Below are 19646 nucleotides of genomic sequence, written 5' to 3' on the forward strand. Positions count from 1 at the left end.
GACAACAAAAATTCAATTGACACCTTAAAAATTGATTTTAAGGTTGACATCCCTATATATAGAGGAGATGTTGATCCTGAAAAGCTAGAAACCTTGGATAGACAAACTAGAAACTTATTTCACAATTTATAAGTATTCTAGTGTGCAAAAAATAAAATTTGCAAGTTTGAAACTTTCAAGCCATGCCCTTACATGGTGGAAGTCCTATTAGAGACGGTATGATGTCTCAGAATTAACTTGGAAGAATTTCAAGATGCTTTTGAGAAAACAATTTTATCCAGTTGGCTATGAAGATGAAAGATGGTATAAGTGGCAACATTTCAGACAGATTTGGGCCACCCGTACAAGAGTATACAATAGAGTTCCACAACCAAGCTATGGTTCTGGACATCGACGTCAACGACTACGATGTTTTCATGAAGTATATTGGAGGGCTTGCCGACTACATACGGAAAGAACTAAAATTGTTCACCGTAGATACTATTAAAGAAGCTACTATGAAGGCCATCGCCATTGAGGCGAAAAATAAAAGAACTGACAAGAAAGATGACAGATCAAAGCCTATCAGCAAAACTGACTGGCAACAAAATGGGAAGCAGAGTAAGGAAGGTCAAACACAGAAGGTCTATTGTGATCATTGTCAAACCAACAGACATGCCAAAGACAAATGTTGGATACTCCATCCTGAGTTGTGCCATAGCGCGAGAAAAACAACTAGGGGAGAAATGACAGAAAAGCCATCTTAACTGCACAACAGTGTAAGAGCTTCCAGAATTGAAGCAACCTGATGTTACACTTACCCTTATGACAAGACCAGCATATATTGAAGACACGTACAACCGTGAAGAGTTGTTCCATGTGAATATTCAGATGAAGTAAAGTGTTGTACAAGTTATCATTGACCCTAGAAGTTAGAAAAACCTGATTTCAGAGGCTTTAGTAAGAAAAATGGGTTTAGACTCCACACCACATCCTAAGCCGTACCTGCTAGAATGGATTCAGAAAGATGTTGACTTACAAATCAAGAAGCAATGTACCTTCAAATTTGCTATAACCAATCAATATATTGATGAGGTGACATGTGAGGTGGTTCCTTTGGACGTTTGCCAAGTCATATTAGGCAGTCCATATTTATGGGACTGAGATGCCATCCACTATCAGAGGCTTCCCAAGAAACGACTTGTGAAGGATGTGCAAGCCTCAAGCTACAAATAATTTGCTTACAGATAATTTACTAACAGCTAACCAAGCCTAGAGGTTAGTCAATTCATGTGGGCGATTTTTTTTGTTGATGATTCGACCGCAAGATTAGAGTTCTGGAGCTGTAACATTGTTTACTTTGTCTTTATCTCCTACGCAATGCTCAAACATAGGGAAATTGCATGAGAAGTTTAAGGACTTATTTCAGGATGTGCATGGTTTGCCATCGAGAAGAGCTGAGGAGCATGATATCCAGTTGTTAGGAGATTCACCTCTACCAAACTTGGGTTTGTATCACACTTCTATGATGGAATCTAACAAGATCAAGAAGCAAATTCAAGGACCTCTTAAACAAGGAGTCATCAAACCTAGCTGCTCACCATGTGGTTCGTCAATGTTACTTGTGCCTAAGAAAGAAGGAGGTTGGCATATGTGTGTAGATTATAGGGCACTCAACAAAATAACCATTAAGAATCGGTATCCATTATCAAGGATTGATGGCCTGCTAGATCAACTACATGGTGCACTCTACTTCCCTAAGCTTGATCTCAAGTCTGGCTATCACCAAGTCCGCATCCATGAAGAAGATACTTGGAAGACTGCATTCAAAACAAAGCAGGGACTGTTTGAGTGGTTAGTCATGCCATTCAGATTATGTAATGCTACAGCTACTTTCATGCGATTGATGAATGAGGTACTTCGCCCTTTCATTGACGACTTCGTCATTGTATACTTAGATGACATTCTCATATCTAGTGTCACATGGGAGGACCATCTTCATCATATTGCTCAAGTTTTGGAGGTTCTACGAACAAATCAGTTATAGTTAATCGGTAAGAAGTGTGAATTTGGGAAACAACACCTCGTATACTTGGGATTCATTGTTGGTGCATGAGAACTAAAAATGGACCTACAGAAAGTACATGTGATTTCTCAATGGCCTACGCCCCTTTCAATAATTGAAGTTCCGAGCTTTATAGGTGCATGTCAATATTTGTGAAAGTTTATTCAGCACTTTTCACAAATTGCAGCACCCTTACATTCTCTAACAAATGCCAATCAAAAGTTTGAATGGTCGAGAAACCATGAGGAATCTTTCTGATTGTTGAAACGAAAGATTAGAGAGGCCTCAGTATTAGCATTATCGAATTTGCAGAGACCATTTGAAGTGGAAGCAGATGCATCGAACTATGCTATGGGAGCCGCATTATTTCAAGATGGAAAACCAGTTGCATACCATTCTGAGATGTTTAGTGGACCGATATTGAATTATCCGACTTATGACAAGGAGTTGTATGCAATGCATCAAGCAGTGAAGCATTGGAGAGCTTACACAGTCTAAGTTACAACAAGCTCGTCATATGAAATGGATGTCTTACCTACAACAATTCAATATTGTGATAAAGTACAAGAAGGGAGCAACTAATAAGTAGGCAGTTATGTTATCTAGACCATCTACACCAGCTAGTTTTGCATTGCTGGTGGCTATGAAAACCCAACCCATTGTTCCTTTTGAAGGATGGACTAATGTAAAAGGGTATGACATAGATGCTAATTTCAACTCAGCCGATGCCAAGCTACAACAAGGAAAGACAAGTGAGTTCCAATTGAAGGATGGACTAATGTAAAAGGGAACACAATTGTGCATTCCAGAAGATGGCGACAGATTACAGTGGATTCGTGAGGCTCATACTTCCAAAGTAACAGGGTATTTTGGAGTTGAGAAAACTTTGTTGAATCTTCGTCGCTATGTGTATTGGCCAAAGATGCATCTCGATGTTTCACGATATATATGAGATTGTGTTCTATGCAACACATCGAAGCCTTCCAACAGAAAGTTAGGACTGCATCTTTCATTGCTAGTACCTAGCCGACCTTGGGAAAGTATTTCGATGGATTTCTTAGGTGGATTACCCACAACCAAGTCTGGAAATGACTACTTGTTTGTGGTGGTAGATCATTTCAGTAAGATGGTGATTCTCATTTCATGTAAGAAGACCTTTACTGGAGAAGGAGCTGCTAAGTTATTTTCCCAACATGTTCAGATGCATTTTGGCTTACCTACATCGATTATTTCTGATAAAGATAGTCGATTCTTTGGCCAATTCTAGAGGTCGTTATGGGGAATGATGGATACCATATTGAAAAGAAGTACTGCATTTCATCCACAGACAGATGGGCAAACAAAGGTCGTAAACTGGACTATGGTACACTTGTTGAGAGGTCACAATTCCAAGCATCCAAAGACTTGGGATGAAAGTCTCCCTTACTTACAATTTGCTTTTAATCGAGCAATTCATGGCTCCACACTCAAATCTCCATTTGAGGTTTGTTTGGTTTATTTACCCCAGATTCCTTTGATTTAGCATTTACTATGAGTGACCAGCCATTAAGTGGGAAAGAAGAAGAACATATTCGAGCACAAAAATTTCCCGAACAAGTTAGAAAAATTCATACTGAAGTAGAGGCACAACGAAACGTTCTCAGCAACGATATAAAGCTCGTCATGATAAGCATCGTGTGCCATGTAACTTTAAAGAAGGTGACCTAGTATAGTTACACCTTGGAAAGGAGCGGCTAATCGGTGAAGGCAAGAAACTGAAGCTTATTCCTTATGGACCGTTCAAGATCATCAAACAAATTGGTGATAATGTCTTTCAACTTGAATTACCACCATACATGCATATGTACTCGATCATCAATGCCGAGAATCTTAAGCTTTTTGAGCCATCTCTACTTGATGATGATCCCGACGAAGACACTCGTCTTCCATCAGTTGATGACTAGCCGATTGAATGAGAAGACCCTTTGCAGGAGGATTGTATATTGGAACAGAATGTTCGTGAGACTTGACATGGAAAGTATGAGTATTTCCGTATTGGTAGAAAAGGTCAACTTCCTAGCAAGTCAAAATGGTATATTCGAGACAAGGCAATAATAGAGATCCTCATCTCAATTTAGCTTGACTAGGAACTCAAGCATCTTAACTAGGGAAGCCATGATCTGGGAGGATCTACCAACAAAAATAAACATAATTATATTATATTATTAAATTACTTAAAATCGTAAAAACTAATGGTTTATAACGAATTGTTATAAACCATAAAAAGTTAATGGTTACAAAATGAGTAAGATTTTAGGCCATTCATTCTTTATGGCTTAAAATAATTTACTATTTTAGTTTAGTTAATTTTAGCAATCGAACCTTGTATAAATACGTAAGTTATTCATTGAAATGAATCAAGCAATTCTGAAAGCAGAACTCAAAGCAGTTCCTTAGCTTCTTCCTTTTGTTTATCTAATTGTCTTAAAATTCCTCTCGTTCCCTTATTCCTATAACCTAGGAATTCGTAGTTCTATTGACTAGAAATTTTGGATCACCCTTAACAAGGGATCAAGTCACACGTAGTTCTTTCAATGTGATTGCAAAACAATTCTACTTCTCATGTTAATGATATGCTCACCATTATTCACAAGCTCTAAAGTATATACTTTTCAACTTTCCCAAATCTGAGAACAGTTCATACTTAGAACATAAGTAGGTCACTCACTGAACTTCCTTTAATTCATAAATCAATTTGTGTATTATTGGCTTAAATTATATATATAATAATAATGAAAAATAAAAATAAAAATAAAATAAAACCAACAAGCTCCGAAGACACTTTTATCCTTTCCTTCAAAACTTACGTACGGCTCATTATATAAATATATTTATATGTCAACAACTTAACTAGAATATATATATTTTCCTCTTTTACTTGTAACACAAATGATATAACAATTATTTCGTACATTTTTATTATCTTTCTCTTAGATTCTTGCTATGTTCTTGAGTGAGTTTAGTCTATTTTTACTTAGTTTTGCGTTTTACTAGGTTTGAAGAGTAAAGATGGAAAAGCAAGCAAAATGAGCAATTTTGGGATTGAAATATGATGTGCAATCCTATGAGCAGAATGTGCTGTGCAGAATAGTCAACTTGACAGAATATACTATACTTCCTCAAAGAAAACCAGATGTTGAACCTTATATTGTTGGAAAGATACGGATGTTAGCTTTCTGTAAACTTTTCGAATTAAGTTTAACTCATTACGACGCTTAGCAGAACCACTAACAAAATTCACAATGTTAGTCAAAATTAAAAAAAATCTCCGTATACAGCTTTCATATCTTTAGCTACATCATTTGATGCTAATTGCAAGCGATGAGCAAAGCAATGCACATAATATGCATATGGACAATCTAGAAGAAACAATGCTTGTAATTCATTTCATAAAGCACGCATATTACTAGCACCATCATACCCTTGACCACACATGTTTTCCACTAGAATGTCGTTATTACCGAGCACTTTGCATATCTCTTTTTTAAGAGTCAAGGCATTAGCGTCTGTAAATAAATACCGTCGTTGTGTAAGATTTCTAAAGACATTGAGGAAAAACAACGATGTCTAATTCAAATTCAAAATGCTCTGTAATACAAATTTAAAACAGAGTGAGTGAATTTAGGCTTACAATTAATTTTGCTTTCTTTACAGCCTTTGGATTTGGGATGTTACCATGTTTGTCTTCTCTAGCTTTCCTCCATAATATAGATCGATCTATTTCTTCCTTGAGCATGCTTTTCTCCAATTGGTCCTCCAAACCAACATACCCTTTCCGAGACAACCAACGATTGTACTCGCATTTCTCCCTCTTGTGTGATTGTTCAGTATGCACAACCACAAATTCTTCGAATGACCTTGAAGCTACAAAGGTATCCCAATCCTATTTCTCTATGAATGAATATAGTTAAGGGGGTTCTTTTAACTTCTCCTTTATCATTTTTTAATAAAAGAATATACTACCTCATTAATGTAGACTTGAAATCCTTCCATTTCTTTGCTGCAGATGATAAGACCATCTTCTTGCCCCCTTGCCCTACAACATATGTCATCTCAACAGCTTTCCAAATCTGCTTCTTTGTATCTTTGGGCAATTCAGTCCATTTCTTGTCCACAAGAGGGACTCTAGTGCGTACTAACACCCCAATATAGGATTGCATCTCAATAGCTGCCTAGCCATGTGGTCTCCCTATTTTATTGTACTCAACAACATGTTTTATTTTTTGAATTTTTCTCTTCACAACATGACTTATTGTGTTTAAACCATGACTTGACTTTGCCTCCTCATCATATGGAGTTGTGCTATTTGGTTCTTTCTCAGCAAATGAAGCAAATCTCATCTTCTTCGAGGACTTGGTTTGAGCCGTTTTGTCTTCCCTAATTCGAGCTTTTGAAACTTGAAGCTCCTTTCTTTGATTTTTTTTTTTTTTCCAAACTAGCCTCCTTACTTTGAGCTTTAGAAACCATGGTTACAGAGAAATATAACCTGCATGTGAAAATATTTTAGATTTTCAAATAATAAAAATGAAGGTAATTTGAAAACACCGACGTAGTATTATATTTCACACGTCGCTAGATAAGAACTACCGTCATATTAAGAGTTTTATCACGGCAGTAGTTAATTATCGTCGTGGTGTGATAATTCAAACTACGCAAATAAGAAACCATTATCGTCTTATTAAGAGTAAAATGTGGAAAAAATAAACACATTACCACTACTACCAAAAAGCTTCCTATAACAAAGATTACACAGATAAATGCAAATGCAGAGAGAGAGAGAGAGAGAGAGAGAGAGAGAGAGAGAGAGAGAGTGAGAGTTAGAGATATTGTCGTACTAATATTATTCAAAACAATGAAATGTACTAACTTAATACGTCGTAAAATAGTAAAAGAGTGACGTGAATATGCTTAAATTTAGACGTCGTTATCTACGCTACTGATGTCGTCGTTGACTATAACTTTACACGACATTAATTTTATAATTACCATAGTTGTACAGGAAAACTTCATACATCATCAAGACAAAAATTACCATTGTGGTTAAGTACAAGTTAGTATGACTGCAATCTAGGTAAAATGTTGTCTTTAATGTCTACATCGGTAGCTTTATACCTATTGTTATTATTTAGGATTAAGTGTTTACACAACTAGAAATAACACATTTCATAAGACGATACTTTTTAAGTTTCAGGCATCGTATTTTAAGAATACCCCAATAGATCTCGATTTTTGAGGTGTTTAAGTCACTGATCCATGGCGGTTTTCTATTACCGTGTTCTTTCTAAAAACAACAACGGTATTTATTTCTTCTGTCGTTGTTTTACTGTCGTCTTTTTTCCATTTTTGCAGTATTAAGTGCTCATGAATAAATCCATCACAATTAACAAATCTTAAAATAATAGTCATTTGTTATTTACCCGATTCATCAATAAGAATACAAAATTTGTTCTTCCTAAGTTCTCTACAAATTGTCTTCCTCATCTTGGTAGCAACAATATGCAAGATTTCTTTTACAATATGCAAAATTTCTTTTTGTATGTCATTGAAAATATACTGAATATTTAGGACAACTTTCTTAACTTCTATATCTATTCTTGCAAAACACTTCATGTTTTCAATGAAATTGCCCAGGTTAGATGAGCCAAAGGATTCATCGTGGCCTCGAAAAGCCAATGCTTGATTTGCTAGATACCTAATGCCCTCTATTGTGGTTGTAAGTCGCAACCAATTGTCCATCACTTGTTACTTCAATTGCTTATCTACCACTTCTTCAATATGAAGAAATAGATATTTTAAGTTAATCCACTTTTGCATAGCAAGATGTTGTGGTGAATTTAGCTTGCCTACATGATGTTGCAATCCCATCAATTTAATGCACCAACTAAATACCCAATATACTTCAGACAAGTTCCTACATATAACTGAAGCTTCCTATATAACTGCAACAAAGGCACCTTCTTAACGGGAAAGGTAATTATTCTTACTAAAAGGCAAACATTTTCCACTAAAGCTAACCATATTGTTTACAAGTGTTCATAACGTCAAACTGCAGACTGAATGTACCTTTATTTGTTTTTTTGCAGTCGGCAGCTGTGAATTGTCCCCATCGATACTTAAAGATGTCGGATGTACACCCTCCAAATGAGCATGTCAGTTACCCGGGAGTCCAGTTGTGCCATGTGTCGTTCCCCTGTCAAAAATGGATACAAAAATCAACATAATTCAGTGAAAATGAACACGTCGTTTCAAACAAGTAAACTGTTATACCTTCATAAAGAGCAAGTATGTTTATATATTGAAGTGTACGAAATAGCTTAATTTCATAATGTAAAGAATAAGTATGCTAAGCACGACGCCACCTCAAAAACAAAACCCCAAAATGGAAACAATTTATGTGCCATGTAAGGCAATTAGCACCGCTTGTAGACTGTACAATATTACACTTCATAATGTACAACAAGCCTGAAGACTCGGGAAATGATTTGACCTTGCTACACATAATAAATAAACCAAATAGCTTTATCAAAATGGTTGGATTACCATCTAAAGCACATCTAGCAAAGCTTCTATGTTTGCATCTTCATATAAAGGATTTCCTGACATAATTAAGGAGCACAGTGAATTCCCAAGTCATAAGTGAAGACTGAACTCAATTCACATACATTATGACATTTACCTCATATATATGCCTCCCCCCTTAAACCCTCTATCGCAAGCTTGAGTCGGTAATATTTGAACTTCGAATGGTCAACTTTATCTAATGAAATGCCGACACTGAGATGCTCGATGAATTTCACTATCATGATTCCACAAGAGGTACTGTCGAGGCAATAAGTTCATAAATTAGAACTGCAGTTATGTACAATATCGATAAACTGCACTAAATTCACATAGCTTACCCATCACGTTTTGTGGCACATCTCCAATGTTGCAAACTGTGAATGGCATAAACATGGACATCTTCATCCCCTTTTGCTTAACTTCTTCAACCTCAGAAGTGTCATAAAAGTGCATATCGTACAGCACCCATGCCAGAGTATCGCTAATAAAGTGCAGATATTTGACTAGCTTCGAAGTTGAGGTAAAAGCAATATACGAGTCATACACAGTTGCAGTATGTCTCACGAAGTCAATTAGACTCTTGAAGATTATATGGAAAATAGACCTTTTGGACCTTGGTCCAAGCTTGTCCATACTCGTGTTGCCACGTACCTTGCACATAGTGATGTGTATTGTTCAGGTTGCTGAGTGGAAGGTCAACGGTGTTTGAAGCAACTGCCTTCTTTAGAGCATCTCCACCCACAAGGGCAAAGTCTAGGGCAAGGGCAAGCAAGAGCTGTCATTAGTCACGTGAATAGTGTCAGTCTTTGCATTTGTGTTTCCACCCACAAGGGCAAAGTCTAGGGCAAGTCTAAGGCAATTACTATTCATTGTACTTTATTTCCTATTTTTTTATACTTTAAACCATTAATTTTGATAATCTTTTGTAATTAAATTTTCGGATAAGATTTTCACCCTCTAAAATTGTGCCACGTGTCCCATATCAGATACGATTTTCAGATATTGAAAAAAAAATTATAATATCAGATTTCAGATAAAATTTTCACCCTCTAAAATTGTGCCACGTGTCCAATGTCAGATAAGATTTTCAGATATTTTTAAAAATTAATAATCTCATATTTCAGATAAGATTTTCACCCTCTACAATTGTGCCACGTGTCAAATGTCAGATAAGATTTTCAGATATTTTTAAAAAATTATAATATCAGATTTTAGATAAGATTTTCATCCTCTAAAATTGTGCCACGTGTCATCTCTATCTTCTAAATCCCTCTATAAAACTACACCATCAACTCATACCTCTCACACCATCTCTTAGCTATTCCTTCATTTCTTAGATTTTAGAAAACACATTCTACTCTCAATGTCAAACTTGTCGAGGGTGTTAGAGAGGCAACAGAAACAAAGGGAAGAAATCTGGCGTAGACGTGCTCAAGAAGATCGGGACGCCGATGAAGAAGATCGGGAAACATATGGCTCGTATCCATGGCCATGATTTTCATCTCTCTATCCTTTATGTCTTTTTCTTGTGCCATTTGTTGTTGCAAAACAAATGCTTCCTCTCGTGCCATGTCCATTTCATCTCTTTTCAAGTCTCTCTCCATTCTTAGTGAGGTGCTCTTAGCTATTTGCTCCAATAATTGTACACATTCATTGGTCGAAGTGCCCCCTCTCTTGGCCTTTGCCGCCTTTCTCCCAATAGGTCTTGGCGGACGTGGCACAAATGGTGACTCCGTTTCCATTGGAGAGTCCAATGGAGAATCGGTTGATGGAGAATCGTGGAGTGGCGTCTCATTCATCACAATCGGCGGACCGGTGGGAATAATTTTGAATCTCGAACAATCCTTCACAATTTCCCAACAATGGAAATGCACGAAACTTTTTTTGCCTTGCCCCATGGCACCGTACCACATTTGTGCTTGTATCATCTATTAAAAATAAATAATTGGAAGTGCAAGAAACAAAAATTATTATGCAAGAAAATATAAACTATTTTGAAATGCAAAAATAAAATTGATTATGCAAGAAAATATAGACAAATTAAAGGTGCACCAAGAAAAAAAAATATGCAAGAAAAACAAATAGAATATGCAATAAAAAAAAAGTGACATTGAATTGATTAAAATGGCAATTATAAATATTTTACCTCATCGGTCAAATTTTGACCGCTTTGAATGTTCGCCTTTACTTTTGTCAAGGCATTTCTCCATTTCCCTAACTCTTTATTCAGAAGTTTCCATTTACTAGACAACGCCATTTCGGTCCGAATAGAACCCGATCTTTGACAAAATTCTCCATGAATTTTGCTCCACATGTGATGAAACTTCATCTCATTGCCCGTGATAGGGTCATGACTAATGTTCAACCAAGATTGACATAACGCAATATCTTCATTCGTTGACCACGAGCCTCCGACTTCAATAGAAGATGTCATTCGTTTTTTTTATACAAATGGAAAGTAGTAGAAAAATGTGAGTGGAGAGTAAAAAATATTGGAAGGAGAAGAGTTTGTATGGAGAATTGGTGTGGAAGTGAAAAATGTGAGTGGAGATAAAAAAATATTGGAAGGAGAAAAGTTTGTATGAAGAATTGGTGTGGAATGTTTTAGAAATGTGAGTAAAGAGTTAAAAATATTGGATGGAGAAGAAATTGTATGAAGATTTAGTGTGGAAAGTAAATAAAATGGTTAGGTATTTATAGAGAAAAAATACAAAATTTTTGGGTATTTTTTAAAAAAAATTTCAGAATTTTTTCAATTTTTTTCAATTTTTTAGCCAAAACGAGGACCGTCGGATTTCGGAAAAAGTCATCGGAGAGTCCTCATCGCGCCACGTGGCAAACACCCGTTGGCTGTCGGTGGGTGACGTCGGCGCTGCCGCACGCACCAACGGTAAAAATTTGACTTTCGTGCGCCGACGTCATCCAACTCGGGCTTCGGCCAGCAAGACTTGCCCTTGGGCTTCGTCGGGCTGGTGGGACCCACCTCAAACCGGCTCACAGGCCCTGCTGGAGCTACCTCGGGCTCTCTCGGCAGCCCTTCACCCGTTTGGGTTGGGCGCTGGAGGTGCTCTTAATCCTCGTTTCTTGGTAAGCCCTTTGACCAGCTCTAGAAATTGCTGCAAACATTGAAATTAAGGCATATTACAAAATGACAAACCGATGTAACTGAAGCGCTGAATGTAACATGTTAACATGTTTACCTGCAAGCAATAATCTGCCGTTGTCCAGTGAGTTCCAAATACCAACGGATGAGATAGTTGCCTTTTCCAAATGAGAAAGGTTGACATGTCAAGGTGCTGGAAGTTGACATATATTATATGAGCACAATTTCATACAAATGTACACTTAACAAAGGTGAGAAAATAATTTAATTATCCTAATGAAGTAGAGTTAAAATTCTTACCCTTGAGCTAATCCATTCCATATCATCGATCAGTTTGTAGAAAAACTCAGGGCCCGCTGAACATGATTCCAGCTGCACCTTCGCACTACAATAGGCAAACTTTCAATGCTCAATTTTGTACTCATTTAATAATTGTGACATTGTAAATTATGACAAATACACACCTGTATATTAAAGGTAGCTACATTTTCTTATTGGTATATAACTACATACTACAATAACATGAAGATTGGATATCCAAGATAAAGAATCCTAACATTATATCGTTTTTCAGGCAGTGCAAAACTCTATTATTGCTTTGACATCTTCAATAGGTAGGGGTTTAGTTGGATCAAAACATGGCGGGGTTGCCTCCGCATCCAAAACACTCATCGTCCTCTTCTTCCTCAAAGGATCGGTAAATGGACTCAACAATCTCCAGGCCGGTCGCTTTTTTCTGCACTCTTTACCTTCCACCTCTTGTTTTTCAACAATCGAACTACCTCCATCATCACCAGGCACAATAACTTTGGGTATGATGGGAGGATTCATCTGACCTCCCGATGGCATAATGTCGCTCTTTTTCCAATCCTCTAACAAAAACAACAGTTTTTTGCATATTTCTCGCACCCGTCCACATCTTACGGGTAGAAGCTTCTTAGATTCTGCTGCCCGACTTCTTGCTGCACTTGTATGTGAGGAACCAAGCGCCCATTTCGCCTCTTGGACTTCCATGGTTGCGCAGACTTTGACTCCATCACCGGGGACTTGTGCTTCCATTACTGCCGGTTATGTAGTCAGAGAAACATATCCATGTAAGGGCAACATGTCATTGTTGCCTCCTTCATTCATATGAGGACTACCAAAGTCATCATGTCCTTCCCCACGTTCATTCAACCCACCATTTCATTTTTTTCAACTGCTCTATCTCCAGCTTAAAATAGTGTTCGATTGAAACGAGGGTCTTGCCAAAATTCTCCACACACTTTTTTTTTTTCAGACTCCTTTTCAAGTTTCAACGACTCCTTCCATACCATTTCTTCCAAGTCATGCACTTTGTTTCGAAGCACTTTATTTGAACTGGCTACCTTGGCCAATTCATCCTTTGTCCTTTGAAAGTCACGCATTAAAATGCATAACTCAATGGACAAGACTTTACCCTGCATTCAGTTATAATATAACTGTTACAATACTTACAAAATATAACCCAAATACAGCTACTGTTTGGCTATTGTATTGACTATATACTAATTATATAGCAGCGCCATTAAGTTTATTATGACGTATATATTGCAAAAAGGTCATGCTTACCTTAGAAGATGACGGAAGGGTAGCAGTTTCGTCAAATTCATCATTTTTTTTCTTCAACGATGAAGTGCTAGTTTTTTCTTCGGCGTCATCGCCCAACAACTCAACAATTTCTTCAGTGTCGTCAACACTATCACCCCAAGTCCAATATGGCTGTTGCTTGTCAATTACACTTGGGCGAAGAAGTTGCACATCAACCTGCAATTTACATATACAAAATACATATCAATAAACTTATTATATTTTTATATGCATAATATTATCATTAAAAACATAACTAATCTCACAGTTCTCGAATACTTGGCTCATTAGCTCATGAAAACAAGCTGAAGTATTGCTCATCCGCTGTAGTATACGAGGGATGTGGGCATTCTCTTTGTGCATGACAAAATGCAGTGCAGCCAACGCTGGAAAGACCTCAAAAGCCCAAATCTAGTATGAAGAATAAAACGTCAATGACTGTAAACAAATGAAATTGGACTTATACATGAATGGAAATTTGCTCACCTGAAGTGCAAAGCCAAAATCTTTGATGTGGTACTCTCTTGGACTATCACTTGTCGCTGTCTTTGCTTTCTTTTCAGATTTTTTTGTTTTTGTAGCTTTTTGGGGCACTTTTACTCATTGGTAATCGGCACAAAGTGCCATCAAAAGTGAGGCATTTGTCTTGGCATAAGAAATAGCACCCCCTGGATACTTTACAAACTCTTCAAGGTCTTCCGCTAATTTCAAATACCGCATGTTAATGTGGACATGTTTTTCACTGCCCAACAGCACAAAAACAGCAAAGTATACAAATCTAAGCTTGAATACATCATCCTCATCAACACAGTCGAGGAAGGCTTTTTCTAGTTCCAAAGGTTGACAGTTTTATCATTGCAAAAGTACTTCCTTTTCAATGAGCAATTCTCATTAGTTGCAATCGGAATGAAAGGAAGGTTTCCAAACCTTAGCCCTGTGACGACGCAAAATTGTTGCGTCGTGAATTGGATCACCTTATTGCCAACGATGAATTTTATCCCATTGACTTGGGAAACTGTCTTCGGATCAGCCTTCCTCAGCAACAAGCCGTGGACAATTTGTGAAGTCCACTTAAGGTCCTCAATGAGTAAAAGATGACCAAAACAACTCTCTTCAAACCTTCGTAGCTATTGCGGACTGAATTTCTCCTTTATGGTACTGATTGCGGTCTTTGTATGGGAAAGGGACAACGCCTTTCCCTGGAACTTTTCTTCCTCAACGATCATCAACTTCATTTTAGAAACCATATTTCCCCACACACCAACATTATACAAATAATTTCAGGAATCATCAACTTTTCTTCCTCAACAATCATCAACTTTTCAAACTGACGCCAATTTTTAGCTCCTTTTCAAGGTATGCATCATCTCCAAGATTTTGCAGGTCATGGTCGTGACCCCTGAAAATGAAAATGAGTTGTTCAACCTTCGCCATGCGTCCTTAAGAAATGTGATTGAGATAATATTTGGTAGTTTTAAATCAAGATTCACAATTTTTAAGTCGGCTCCTCCATTTTGTATAAGCAGAGCTAGTGTTGGCATGTGCATCATAACATAACTTTCTGTGTAAGGAGTGTCATTCCAATGAATTTCCTATTGAGCCAACTGATGAATCTTCATCATCTTCATCCTCATCAATACTGATTGATGAAGATGACAATTTTGCACAAATTTATCAAACCCAAGAGCAACAAAGAGAGAATGCTAATTCACAGAGAGCTAGCATAAGTTCAAATATGTGGAGAGATGCTCTCTAGGTCATATGAAGAGATGGAGCTCCAACAAATGTTTATTATATCTTGAATAACTTTTGTTTTCCTTAAGCCATGTTTAGTTGCTACACGAAGTTATTGTTATTACTTTCCTCTATTGGTTATTTATCTATGTGGCATAATTAATACATGATTTTTGTTTCATATGGAATGAAAAATATAAAAAAAGTCCTAAGTGAATCATAAGTAAAATTCTGTAATTACAATCTATTAAAATAATAAGTAAAATCTTGTAATTACAAATCCTTCTAGAATTCATTACATTAAAATCTTGTTATTACAATCTATTAAAATCGCAATTGAATACACCATCATGTGAATACTAGTAAAACGTTCATAGATGTTATGTAAATTATCAATAAACATATTGAACAAATAAAACTCAAAATTTACTAAGGGGGTGTATTCAATTATGATTTTATAAGCTTTTTAAAGACTTTAAAAATCCGGATGTATTTAATTTAAATTTTTACTAACTTTTAAAAAGTCTATAAAAGTTTGGGTGTATTCAATCCAGACTTGTTTGATTGGAAATGATTTAATTGAGTGTTGAATTTGATGAATTTTTAGGTGGGAGGTATAAATAACAAGGGCCAACATAAGTCCAACTAGGGGTGGGCATAAAAACCAATAAACCAAACGAACCGACCGAACCAACCCAAACCGAACCAAAAAATGAGGTTTTTTTTACCAAACCGAAAAAGTCAACACTGGATCTAACCCGAACCGAAGTCAACGGTTCGGCCTTCAGTTCAAAAAAATTTGGAACCGGTGAACCTAACCCGAACCGAGCATTATTTAATAATATATAAATATACCACGTGGCTTCTGTTTATTGGGTAAAAGAAGAGTTTACCTTGAGGACGCTTGCACTATATCACAACCACAACTAAACCTAGCTCCTTCCCCTTTCTCTTAAATTCAATCGACCTCACTTTCACTCTCAGTTTCAGTCGCCGCCTCTCTCTCACCCTCTACCTCTATCGTCTCTCTCCCGACCTCACCCTCACCCTCATCGTCATCTCTCTCTCTCTCTCTCTCTCTCTCTCTCTCTCATTTTTTATGCGTAAATTTATTCTCTTAGATTTTTTTTCCTTTTGTTCTTGTACGTGTTATTTGTAACACTAATATGGGTTTGTTTTGTTGTTCTTGTTCTGTCTTAGATGTCATACTCCAGAAGGTCAAGGTGTGTTTTTGTTTCAAAAAGGCTACTTTTTTTGTTTTCCTGTTGTATTGTTTATTATTAGCCATGTTGATTGTAGTAATTCATTTTGGACTTTTATCACGTTTTATGTGAGTTTTGTCAAGTTTTAAGTTTTGTTTCTTGATGACTTGTATCCATATTCAATTGTTGTGTCAGTTTTTACAGATTTGTCCTCCTGAGATTAAGCCATCACCAACATCTTCCTTTAGTTTTCTAAATGTTGAATTTTGTTTCTTATTTTCATTTATTGTTTCTGTTTAGAGATTTTGTTTTTATTTATTTATTTTTCACAATAGCACAAAAGATTCCTCCAGAGTAGTAGCTATTATTTAGGCTTTGAGTTCTTCCATTCCTCCAATGAGTAGAAACTTTTTTGGCTTTGTCCAGATGTTCCTCATAACTTTGCATCAGATTTGTTGTTGCAACTTTAGATTGAGAGAAGGGGGGCTTCTGATCAACCTTGGATATGGACTGTAGGGAACTATGAGGTTGATTATACTCCAGAAATTATAAGCATTTCATGTTCCTTTTATACTCTCATTTTAGCTGCCTCATTGATTAGGCTAGAAATCATTGGCTTTGAGTTATGCTTTGCCTCTTTTATTTTTTATTTTTTTAACTTCCTAAATATCTTCTTGTTGTTTGTACTGCATGCATTTTGTTTCATTTTGTTACAAGCATTCATTCAGAATGTGTTGGAAGTGATTATATAAATCTCCGATTTCCTTTCTTTTGTACTTGCTATGTGTGATTTGATATGTCCAGCTCACTTTTATTTAGTAAGTGTTATGATGGGTCGAAACTAGGGGAGCTTTTGTTATCAATCACTCCATACACGTGTATCTTATTTTTTTTGTATTGAAATTCAGTAGATTCATCTTCATCTGGTTTGTCAACTGAATAACTCAATTTAGAAGTTTAGACATATTATTATATTTTGTAGAAATTGGGAGTTAAACATATTATGTTTTTTCTTCCTTCTTCCACGATTTTTTTATATATTATTGTTCGTTGATGATAACTTGATTGTGTTTTTCTTGTTTTTATAGTAGTTTTGCTTGTTATTAGGGTTTAGTTTGGGGTTAAGGTTTATGCTTCCTACACTAGTTTTCATAAGGTGACTAGCAGTCCTATTGAAACTCTCGTCATCAACACTCATTTGGGAATTCATCTCGAATTCCTGCTCATTAGTGGAGGACATCCAATTTTTTGTATGGATAAGCAACTCCAATCAATTGCAAACAACTTGATAACACCTCATGGGAATGAGATTATTATATGTACCTTCACACAATCAATATGTACACATGTTTTGAATTTTTTTTTTTTCACATTGCTAAGGTATGATTATTATGTTGATTGTACTAAGTTATGAAGAATATTATGTTGTTATGTCTTGTGTTTTTTTTTTTTGTTGTTGAAAAGCTTACATTGAGAGAGACCTTCTATTGAGGGATCCCTCAAATTAGCTTATTTGAGGGATACTCTTGTATGGCCCACTCCTCATTGTATTTCACTCATCCAAACCATCTATTTTGTAGATGCTCATTTTAAGATCATCTCTACAAAAAATCACTTGAATCCGATATCATTTGACCACTCAATTGAGTTATTGAAATTTTTAGTATTTTCTTGAAGCATCGTGTTCATTGATTTTGTAAGACACAATTGGATATCGAAAAGGTTTCCGATTTGTCTAATTTTTTGCAAGGATGATCTATGAATGTAGACCTAAAAGATAGATAATTTGGATTATTAAAAAAAATTTCGTAGGGGACCCTAAAGAAATTCACCACTCTTGAAGAAGTTTGGGAAGACTACTTTAAGGTAAGTTCTTAACTTTTCTTTAAATATGTGTTATGTAGTAACCAAAGAACTCGTTATGAATATTATTATTTAATTATTTTTTTATAGTCCCACCCAAACCCACAAGCATATTCGAACAAAAACTTGTGAAGACTATGAGGATTTGCAAATTGTCATTGGAAATGCAACTGCTATTGGAAAAAAAAAAAACACATTGTAAATGAAGGGGATGCTGAACTAGTTTTCCAAACACAAGAACAACAACAATCAAATGCTAATGAATGGAGAGTTGGTATAGCTTTGAATACGTGGAGAGATGTCAGGCACAATGACAACAATGAAAATCAAGGATAATAAATGATTATAACATATTTTTCTTTAAGTTTTGCTTTCAGACTTCGTATAAATTTGTCACTATACCTTCGTGAATGCCAATTGCTTAAAATTTCTTATAATTTTGCTTTCCGTAAAACTATGGGTATCTCTGGTAGCATAATAATTTTTGTTTTTATGATGTTTCATGTTGATTTACCGAGATAGAAAGAAAAGTCGAAAACTTTACATGGGCAAAGCATATCATAGAAATACTTTGTAGAGTGACCATGAAAAATCTATGGCTCGATATGTAATTGTCAAAAACAAAGCAGCTTGCAGCAATATATATGGAATTTGAAATGATTAACTCAACATAGAAGTAAAACAGAGGATTAGTTGCCAATTCCCATGCATTGAAGTAAAAAAAACACATTGTTGAAATTTTTTATTTTGCCATCTCTCCAAAATAAAGGAAAAACTGGGTTTTAGATGATAGATATATTAACCTCTAGTTTAGTATGTGACACAAACTTTGTTTGCTGTTTACTGTTAGGTGCACTGATGGTTGTTCTAGTCATCCATTGATATAAAGAAAAGAAATGTTGTTATCTCTGTAAGAGGACTTAAGAAGCTGATTGGGGCTCTAGTTTACATCGAGTGTAAGGCCTGCTATATATTGTGAGTAAAGTTTATGCAAATTCACCGAAATCTATAACAAAAGTCTATATAAAAATATGAATGTCTAAGCCTATAAAAGTTTCATGGGACATTTTAGAAAGGGCAATGATTTCTCCACTCCTATTTTATCCACTTACACTCCTTTTTAGTTATAAAAAGGAGTGTAAATGATAAAATAAGAGAAAAAGGAGTGGAAACCACCACTCTTTAGAAAAGCAAAAGGAGAGAAAAATTTTAAAAGAAGCAAAATGGACAAAAACCCTTATTTATTTTTAGATTTCTAAGGAATCCAATACATTTGCACGTCTTTGATTTGAAAGTTGAGTGGTTTTTGTCTTTTTGAAAAACTTTGGCTTTTTCCAAAAGTGAAATTTTTTTATGTGTAAAACCTAAAAAACCTAAGTTTCATTAAGTCCTCCCTAGTTCCGTCGAGGTTCCCGGAAAAAAAAAAAGTTTCATGAAGTCCCAGGGGAAATCTATAGTACTTGTAAAGTTCCATGAAATGTGCCACTTAAAC

At 35.9% G+C, this 19646-nt stretch overlaps 1 protein-coding gene and 1 pseudogene across 1 annotated transcript; both read right to left on the reverse strand.

The window, feature by feature from the left end:
• Positions 1 to 12961: 12961 nt before the first annotated feature.
• LOC148920831 (uncharacterized) lies at positions 12962 to 13643 on the reverse strand. Its single transcript, XM_089047144.1, has 3 exons — positions 13608 to 13643; positions 13338 to 13532; positions 12962 to 13186 (listed from the first exon to the last, which is right to left on the reverse strand). Exons 1-3 carry the CDS (start codon positions 13641 to 13643, stop codon positions 12962 to 12964), a joined length of 456 nt encoding a protein of 151 aa, XP_088903270.1.
• Positions 13644 to 13955: 312 nt separating this feature from the next.
• Positions 13956 to 14602, reverse strand: LOC148920832 (uncharacterized; annotated as a pseudogene).
• Between the last annotated feature and the right edge of the window lie 5044 nt (positions 14603 to 19646).

This window comes from Prunus mume, linkage group LG1, assembly GCF_029339155.1.
Source record: "Prunus mume cultivar Tortuosa linkage group LG1, ASM2933915v1, whole genome shotgun sequence".
NCBI lineage: Eukaryota > Viridiplantae > Streptophyta > Magnoliopsida > Rosales > Rosaceae > Prunus > Prunus mume.

What these genes read in the sequence shown, in the direction of transcription:
- LOC148920831 (XM_089047144.1), bottom strand. Translation starts at nt 13,643, where the DNA reads ATGAGCCAAGTATTCGAGAACTGTGAGATTAGTTAT. An exon ending in AGAACTGTGAGATTAGTTAT is followed by an intron (nt 13,533 to 13,607) that starts GTTTTTAATGAT and finishes TGTAAATTGCAG; the next exon opens with GTTGATGTGCAACTTCTTCG. An exon ending in CCCTTCCGTCATCTTCTAAG is followed by an intron (nt 13,187 to 13,337) that starts GTAAGCATGACC and finishes AACTGAATGCAG; the next exon opens with GGTAAAGTCTTGTCCATTGA.